A 10,013-nucleotide genomic window follows, 5' to 3' on the forward strand; every position below is an offset into this window, starting at 1 on the left:
TCTCAGGTAATCCTATAAATGTTGAAACTAATATTATCAAAACCGTAACCCTGGAGGAATACATAAGGGACACTATCCAGAACGTCTCAGACTCCGAAAAGGAATAGGTATGTGGTACGGTAAGTAAACCGACTCCAGAATAGTTCTAATGGCAATTGTTCTCCGTTTTGGAATATTTAAGAATTTAGGGAAGCAAGAAGTAATCCGAGAAGGACACGAGGCCTCCACAAGGATGGAGGGCGCGCCCACCCCTACTGGGCGCGCCCCCTACCTCGTGGGCACCTCGTGTGCCTCCCGAACTCCGTTTTCTTGCATGTTACTTCTTTTGGTCGGTAAAAATTCATTATATAATCTCCCAAAGGTTTTGACTACCGTATCACGCAAAAATCCTCTGTCTTTGTCTCGAGTTGTTTCTGTCACAGATTTGAGCAACATGTCATCCTAGCATTCAGAGGGAGAAAGGTATGTGGCTGATTATCTTGCAGACCCTAAATTCTATGGGGACTTGGATCATTGTGGCTGGACCACTGAGGAAGAAGAAGACTATATGAGCCTAAGGGAAAGGAGGAGACGAGCTCAGACGAAGACGAACTCCCGTTACCTCAACCTGGGAATATGCACGTGGAGTTTAAAAAGGCAAGCCTCCCTGATAGGGCAAAGAAGCCCAAGATCGAGTTTATCCCTTTTCGTCTCTTGCAGGAAAACAAACAGGAACTATGCAAAAGAATATTAAGCCTTGAGCGGGAGATCGATGATCTAAGGGAGCGAAATTCCATTCTCAAGCGCAAGTTGAGAAGCAAGGCTATATCATCAACAACTCCTTCTTCACCACCTCCGAGGACATAATCACATGGGTATGGGCACTCCCCTTGGCAATTGCCAAGCTTGGGGGAGGTGCCCCGGTATCGTATCACCATCACACTCCTATCTTTATCGTTTTACTTAGTTCGATCCTTTTGGTAATATCTAGATCTAGTAGAATAAAGTTTTGGTTTGAATTAGTTTTGAGTTTTGCTTTGTGATCCTTCTATGTAATCGAGTCCGTGAGTTATATATAATAAGGATTAGTGTTGAGTCAAGGGCTTTGCTATCCTGCTATGATCTTGAGAAATTAGAAAGAATAAAAAGAAATAAAAGAGTTCATATTGATCTTATGGATAGTAATGACTTCACATATAAAGAGTATGAGGCATTAAAGTTGTTGAGAGTTGACAAACATAGTTTTGGTCATCATTGCAATTAATAGGAAGTAATAAAGAAAGAGAGGTTTTCACATATAAATATACTATCTTTGACATCTTTTATAATTGTGAGCACTCATTAAAGTATGACATGCTAAAGAGTTGATGTTGGAAAAGGAAGACAACGTAATGGTTTATGTTTTCTCACATCTCAGTTAAATTATATTGTCATGGATCATCCAACATGTTGAGCTTGCCTTTCCCCCTCGTGCTAGCCAAATTCCTTGCACCAAGTAGAGATACTACTTGTGCTTCCAAATATCCTTGAACCCAGTTTTGCCATGAGAGTCCACCATATCTACCTATGGATTTAGTAAGATCCTTCAAGCAAGTTGTCATGTTGCATGCAATAAAAATTGCTCTCTAAATATGTATGACTTATTAGTGTGGAGAAAATAAGCTTTATACGATCTTGAGATATGGAAGTAATAAAATCAACAGACTGCATAATAAAGGTTCATATCATAAGTGGCAATATAAAGTGACGTTCTTTTGCATTAAGATTTTGTGCATCCAACCCTAAAAGCACATGATAACCTCTGCTTCCCTCTGCGAAGGGCCTATCTTTTACTTTATGTCTTTTACTTTATGCAAGAGTCAAGATGATCTTCACCTTTCCCTTTTTCATTTTATCCTTTCAAAAGCACCTTGTGCCGAAAAGATCCTGATATATATATCCAACTGGATGTAAGTTAGCATGAATTATTATTGTTGACATCACCCAAAGGTGAATACGTTGGGAGGCAAAATTATAAGCCCCTATCTTTCTCAGTGTCCGATTAAAACTCCATAACCATAAGTATTGCGTGAGTGTTAGCAGTTGTAGAAGACAATATGATAGTTGAGTATGTGGACTTGCTGAAAAGCTCTATTCTTGACTCTTTCTGATGTTATGATAAATTGCAATTGCTTCAATGACTGAGATTATAGTTTGCTAGTTCTCAATGAAGTTTCTGAACCATACTCGACATTGTGAATAGATTGTTACTTGAGCATAAGAAATCATATGACAAAATCTATATATGTTGTTGTTATAAGAATGATCATGATGCCCTCATGTCCGTATTTTATTTTTATCGACACCTCTATCTCTAAACATGTGGACATATTTTTCAATATCGGCTTCCGCTTGAGGACAAGCGAGGTCTAAGCTTGGGGGAGTTGATACGTCCATTTTGCATCATGCTTTTATATCAATATTTATTACATTATGGGTTGTTATTACACATTATGTCACAATACTTATGGCTATTCTCTCTTACTTTACAAGGTTTATCATGAAGAGGGAGAATGCCGGCAGCTGGGATTCTGGCTGGAAAAGGAGCAAATATTGGAAACCTATTCTGCACAGCTGCAAAAGTCATGAAACTCCATGAAAGTCATTTTTGGCATTAATAAGAATTATTGAGCAAAGAAAGTACCAGAGGGGGCCCACACCCTGGCCACGAGGGTGGGGGGCGTGCCCACCCCTACTGGGCGGGCACCCTGTCTCATGGGCCCCCTGGTGGCCCTCCGGTGCCCATCTTCTTCTATATGAAGGCTTTTACCCTGGCAAAAATCATAAGCAAGCTTATGGGACGAAACTCCGCCGCCACGAGGCAGAACCAATCTAGGGCTCCGGCAAAGCTGTTCTGCCGGGGAAACTTCCCTCCGGGAGGGGGAAATCATCACCAACGATCCTCTCATCTGGAAGGGGTCAATCTCCATCAACATCTTCACCAGCACCATCTCCTCTCAAACCCTAGTTCATCTCTTGTATCCAATCTTGTATCCAAAACCACAAATTGGTATTTGCGGGTTGCTAGTAGTGTTGATTACTCCTTGTAGTTGATGCTAATTGGTTTACTTGATAGAAGATCATATGTTCAGATCCTTAATGCATATTAATACTCCTCTGATTATGAACATGAATATGCTTTGTGAGTAGTTACGTTTGTTCCTAAGGACATGGGTGAAGTGTTGCTATTAGTAGTCATGTGAATTTGGTATTCGTTCGATATTTTGATGAGATGTATGTTGTCTCTCCTCTAGTGGTGTTATGTGAACGTCGACTACATGACACTTCACCATTATTTGGGACTAGAGGAAGGCATTGGGAAGTAATAAGTAGATGATGGGTTGCTAGAGTGACAGAAGCTTAAACCCTAGTTTATAAGTTGCTTCGTAAGGGGCTGATTTGGATCCATTAGTTTCATGATATGGTTAGGTTTACCTTAATACTTTTTTTGTAGTTGTGGATGCTTGCAATAGGGGTTAATCATAAGTGGGATGCTTGTCCAAGAAAGGGCAGTACCCAGGCGCCGGTCCACCCACATATCAAATTATCAAATTAACGAACACGAATCATATGAGCGTGATGAAACTAGCTTGACGATAATTCCCATGTGTCCTCGGAAGCGCTTTTCCCATTATAAGAAATTGTCCAGGCTTGTCCTTTGCTACAAAAAGGATTGTGCCACCTTGTTGCACCTTATTTACTATCATTGCTTTTTACCCGTTACGAATTATCTTATCACAAAACTATCTGTTGCCTACAATTTCAGTGCTTGCAGAGAATACCTTATTGAAAACCGCTTGTCATTTCCTTCTGCTCCTTGTTAGGTTCGACACTCTTACTTATCAAAAGTACTACGATAGATCCCCTATACTTGTGGGTCATCAATGATTCCTATAGTGATACATAGCATGCAAGTACAACAATGTCTCAAATTCGATGTCCAACAAGTTTTCAACGGATAATGTCATCCATCACATACTGCCCCTCAGCTTCATCGAACAGTGTGTGTACGTAAATGGCTGATCCTGTGTCCTGTGGTACATCACGCCAGCGTGTAGGGGCTATAGAATGTGTAGAGCAACATTGAGTGAATGAATGATTCAGTCAACAAGCTGAGGAAGAAGAAACAAAACTTACGATTGCCTCCTTTGTTGCATGTAGTAGCCACCTTGCCTCCAGCTGAGCAACTATGTGACAGAACTTGGAGATGATGGTTTGGATGGCGTACCATTGATACGATAACGACGTCACATTGCGATCATGCATGATGTGCATGTCATAAGGCACAATGTGCTTTCGTTCGTGAAACGATTCATGCACCTACTGCCAGAAGGTCTGCCCTCAGCTCCTATCTATGAAATCCGTGGATACGACCAACCACGCACCGCACAATAACTCAATGTCATCGACAGGGTGACAGAGTGTATTTGGGTACAAACGGCTCCAGGGTGGACAATGCCATTGTAAAAGGCGAGCGGGCGTGTAAGTGCTGGTTGCGAATGTCCGGCAATGCCTGTGTGGTGGTCGGAGAGGTACAACGGCAGCGGCGGAGGCTGAGGATGCGGATGCAAAGCAAGAGAGAGAAGTGACGGGGTGGAAGAAAATGGGGTTGGGAGGGCGGATTTAGTGGGCCTGGGGTGTCGGGGTCCAATGTGGCTGCTGTTCGGACTCTCGCACACCCCACTTTATCTCCACTTTGTGGGAGAAAGTGCCTCCAAACCGCCGAGGGGACCGATACAGACCCCGTTGGATGGTTTCCACGTCCGAACTGCGCGGTCCTGACGTATGTGGGCGGTTTGAGGGTCGGTGTTGGAGATGTCCTTGGTAGTACAAAATGCTTTTAAAAATAGTCTTTTTAAACATCTATTTTGTCTTTTTAGCCTAGAGCATTAGGAATGTTTTTTTTCTTTAAGAGGATTTGCACAAGTAGTAGAACATTAAAGAATGTTGCTTGCAATAATAATAATTATTATGATTATTTGCGAAAAAGGAATTTTTCTATTCATGTAGGTGCTTTTGAGCTTAGAAGCAAAAACTCCATGCTCTGCAAAATAATAACTTCCCTCGAATAATAGTGCTATGTTTTCTTTTTTGTGGGTGAATAGTGCTATGTTATAAAAGTTTGCATTTGTTCCATATGGTATATGAAAAGAAGTCCATTCTCTCTGCGTTCATGAATAAGTATAATTCTAGCTTTTGTTCTAAGTTAATGTTTTAAAACTTTGAACAACTTTATAGGTAAAAGTAGCAGCATTCATGACACTAAATTAGTTCACTAGATTCATTTTGAAATGCAGTGTCATAATATACTAATTTGATGTCATATATGCTACTATTTTTTTATTATGTTGATCAAAATTTAAACTTTTTGACTTAGCACAAAAACTAGATGTACACTTCTTCACCTGACGGAGGGAGTAGGTGTGTGTTTTTGTGAGTGTGAGACTGCAGTCTGCAGAGGATACTAGGGCGTGTTTGGTTCAAGTTGTGAATAGTTCCTGCACTTCTCAACCCAGCCTGGTTGAGCAAAAACATGCCCTAATGCGCCATCTGCAAGTTGTTTGGTTGCCTGCATCTAGTGTCCCTGCATTGGGTAATACGTAAGTGCACTTTGTTTGGTTGCCTGCATTGGCCCAAGCGGCACATGAACACGGCGTTTGGTTGCATACGGCGTACATGGTGTGCTTACCTTGTACCCTAGTTGGTGAGCTTACCCACAGTGATCACACCTATCACACCAACGCCACAACACAGCAATGGCGATGAACTGGGCGAAGATGATGAAGTTCTTCAGCTTCAGCCCAAACTGACGATCCACCTTAGCGCCTTCCACTTTGACACCTCCAACCTTGCCAATGTCAATATTGCTGCCTCCATGCTTTCGCACCCAGTCAGAGTAAGCTTGTTCTGTTGCCTGCCTAGCCTTGAACCCTCTATGGCTGCTGTTGCTATACGATGCCACTTGTGCACTGGCTTCTTTCCATGAACTATAAACCCCTAGAGCCTTACCGATGAACATGGCATACCACTTGCCCTAGCAATGCACAAGAGCAAGAGTTGAAGCAGCAAATCAATGGAGCACACAAGTAGCAAGCAAAGCGGCACACAAACAACAATGGAGCAGAAGAGAAGAAGTAAAGCATACATGATCATACGGCATAACAAGTTCTACCTAGCACTACCTTGGTATTAACCTACCACCACATCCAAAAGAGGGTGCCTCCTACCACCGCAAGTTCACCATCAGCGTGAAGGGTTAGTATATACCACCTCACCAAAATATACAGACCATCAAATAGTTTTTCAGTCCTAGCTACACAAAATGTACGTCGTCATCGTCGCCACCGCCATCGCCGTCGGGCATGCACGCTCACAGGCAGCACTACTCTAGTAGTAGTGCTTGCCCAGCCAGCTCCCGAGCCACAACACCCTATGAGCGTCTGCCATGGCAACGAACCCAACACCCTGGGTCTTGTTGTCAAGCAGGTGGCTAAGAGCTGCCATGAGAGCCTCGTCGCTGAAGCCACCTGGGTCATGACAACGCCATACAGGTCAGGGTGGATGTCGAGGGGCTTGCACTCCCTGATGGCTATTGCCACCTCCTTCACCGCCTCAGTCATGCTGCAAAACACATTGATCTCCGCCTCCATCAGGCATCCTCTCTTCCTCTTCCTATCATGGACGGGGTTAAATGACTTGTCGAAGGACTTCACGAAGGGCTTGTCAGGGCCATCAAGGACCTCGACGTCCGAGGTCCCAGGGAAGTCTGGCATGGGAGAACCAAGAGGCTCCCACAAACTCATGGCATGCTTCCCAGTTGCCAGCCTGAAGGAGAAGATGTGTTGCATCTGGCTGTAGTTCTGTATGGGTGTGTTGAGGAACTCAGCGTCCCTTGGGTGGTCCTAAGAATGAAACACAAGTGTTGTTAGTTGTGATTAGGAGTAGGCAATGGTGGACAGTATGAAAAGGAAGAGGGTTGTAGCTAACAGTGACATGGCCGGCGTAGTGCTCTGCCTTCAGAACTATGGAGCAAGTGTTCTCATCCCATGAGGCGCCGCTAAGGTCTCTCAGCTTGGACACTTGGATCCATCGACCTCTCCACTTCCTCAGGTGGTTCTACACCTGGGTGGCAGACACCTCCTGCCCACAGAACTCGAACTCGTGCTTCGCAACGGTGTCCAAGTGCACCTCCTTGAAGCCCTTGACAGTTCTAACTCCACTAGAGATGAGCTCACACATCTTTGTTCAGCACGAACGTGGACATGAATGGTTGCCACTTCATGTTGTTCGACCTACCATCCTTCTCTGCCTTTGTTGTTGCTATCTTGAGTGTTGCGGCAGCAGCAGCAGGAGTTGGCTCAACAAGCACTACTGGCACATAGAGGGAATCAGACGCGAATACCTCTGAATCAGGTGCCATCTCGGACATAGGTTGCGAGTCCTCAACAAACGATGAAGCAAACTGGCTGTCGGACAGGACAAGGGCCTGACTAAGATCTTGCGTCTGCGTGGTCATGTCCTACAATCGTAGCACGCATTGAAAGTAAGCATAGCACACAACATACCGGACAATCCATGAAAGCGGGAGCATACATGTACATGGTTCATCACTATCATAGCAAGGACATGCTTCATCACTATCATACTAAGCATATCGGACAATCTATGAGCACGAACATACATCTACAACAACAACATGCTACAAATGGACCACCAATAGCTACAAATCACAGACCTAAGCATGAATCAACACAAGCACAAGGTTCAACTTCAAACTCTACTACTAATCTAGCCTACCACATGCTTGAACATCTAGCCCTACCACAAATTGCAACCGCAGCATAGCAATCAACCATATGAGCTCACAGATCAGACCACTAATCAACCATGCATCTAGATCATACCCTAGCTGCAGCTCAAATCTAGCTAGAAGGAACAGAGAGAAAGAGGATTGAACTCACAGAGGCCATGGCTGCAGCTCGAGGACGAGGGGCAGTCGTAGAAGATCACCGCCGGCCAGTGAAGGAGCACCGACGCCGTGGACCGCCAGCCGATGAAGATGCGCTGCTTACCTGCTCGTCGGTGCTGATGCGCGTCGGCGGGAAAGCTCGAAGGGAGGAAGAATGGTGGCGGGAGTGGGGGCAGTGAGGGAGGGGCTAAATAGGGGTGGACTCGGCGGGAAGTGAGCCAAAATCCTCCCGCCGATTTTTCACCGATGCGGACGAGCTCGCACAATCTCCCTGGTCGCACGAGGAGAGAAGCGCGTCGCCCTCCCCTGCCTCGCCCGAGCCAGGCTCGCGAGCTACTGCCGATTCGGGTGTTTCCTTGGGCCTGACCTGTGTATGCTTTAAGTTTCGTGCCATGCGGATCGCACGGTAAACGCGGGCAACCAAACAGACCAAATTCTTTCCGCGCGGGCCAGGCTGTGCCATATGGACGCAACCAAGCACGCCCTGGCCTTCTCCCCTCCGAGCACTCATTTAAAACCAAACTACCACGGCCGGCAGCCAGATATAACCGGAGCACCGGTTTTGAAAACACCATACACACCAAGACCTTCCTTCATCCTCGCCGGTCGTCACTTCTCCTTCGGGTCAGCTCCACTCCTCAGAGGCACAGCAATGGTCATCGGGAAGCTGGGCTTGAGCTCCCTCTTCCACACGAAGGCCAAGGAGGAGGCCTCGCCGTCACCTCCTCGAGGCGACCCGGCCGCGGCGCCGGCGTGGGCATGGCCGTCCTGCAAGCACCCAAGAACGCGGTCCTTCCACGACGCGCCGCCACCGCCCGGCGCAAGAACGCTCGCCTCGATCTTCCTCGACTCCGCCGAGAGCTCCTTCACCAACTCCTCCGCGCGGCGCGACTGCTCCGACAGCCCCTCCACGGCGTCCGAGGTGTCGGCGGAGGGCGGGGGCGACGCCGTCACGGCCGAGGACGCCGTCGTCGTGGGGCCCCTCCGCTCCTCCGACCGGCTCCTGTTCGACCCGGGGGCGTCGGGGGCCACCAGCTCCATACTGGAGGAGAAGGTGCCCGCGGCCGCCGGCGAGGCGTTCGTCGGTGGCCTGGCCGTGGCGTTCGAGTCGGCGGACCCGTACGGGGACTTCCGGGCGTCGATGCAGGAGATGGTGGCCGCGCACGGGGCCGGCGGCTGGGGCTGGGGCTGGCTGGAGGAGATGCTGGGGTGGTACCTGCGCGCCAACGGCAAGGACACGCACGGCGCCATCGTGGCCGCCTTCGTCGACGTCATCGTCTCCGTCGCCGACCCCGGCCGCGGCTCCTGTTCGTCCCGGAGCTCCTTCTGCGCGTCCGTGGACGGAGATCAGTGAACTAATTTTACTTCCGTGGCATGGTTAATGTGGTGAGAGTGAGCTTTGTCGAGCTAGCTAATGATGGCGGAGTGTGGTAGATGAGTGAGTAGATCACGTCGGTACGTGCCGAACACTTGTTTGTATGAGCTCGACCGAGAACGTGCATGAGCATGAAAGTTACGTACTTAATTTTAACTAGCTTCTTTTGTGGTAGCTGAAATCTCGTGCCAACATGTGATGGATATATGTTTGCACGTATGGTAATGGGTTCAGGACGTCGTTCGACAGTAAAAGATTTGTAGTTCTGCAAGTTCAGGACCACCTGAGTGTACCGCTAGCTAGGAGTTAACCTGCAGTGATTACTACTGATGTTCAAAAAAATAAATAACCTGCAGTGATTACGATGGAAGCAAAATAGTACTACTACCGTACAGTACGATGGCAGTTGGGGAGTACTGTACCAAATTTGTATACTAGCGTATACGGTGAGTTTGTGATGTCAAAACTCAAACGCCCAACGCGGGAATGAGCACAGAATGCTTCAAGAGATAAATACACACATTGCAAAGAAGAAAATAGAACTCAAATACTCAATAACAAATCAGCAGTCATGGACAGAAACGCAACCATTGGCAATAACATACAGTGTATAGGCAATGCTAGACTCTTCGGAGCGGAGATGTGCACCGA

General features: G+C 46.8%; 1 protein-coding gene across 1 annotated transcript; it reads left to right on the top strand.

The window, feature by feature from the left end:
- The first annotated feature begins 8,549 nt into the window (after positions 1–8,549).
- LOC119281779 (transcription repressor OFP13-like) lies at positions 8,550–9,521 on the top strand. The gene has a single exon (XM_037562214.1). It carries the CDS (start codon positions 8,640–8,642, stop codon positions 9,339–9,341), a length of 702 nt encoding a protein of 233 aa, XP_037418111.1. The 5' UTR covers positions 8,550–8,639; the 3' UTR covers positions 9,342–9,521.
- The last annotated feature ends 492 nt before the right edge of the window (positions 9,522–10,013 follow it).

This window comes from Triticum dicoccoides, chromosome 3B (assembly GCF_002162155.2).
Source record: "Triticum dicoccoides isolate Atlit2015 ecotype Zavitan chromosome 3B, WEW_v2.0, whole genome shotgun sequence".
Classification (NCBI taxonomy): domain Eukaryota; kingdom Viridiplantae; phylum Streptophyta; class Magnoliopsida; order Poales; family Poaceae; genus Triticum; species Triticum dicoccoides.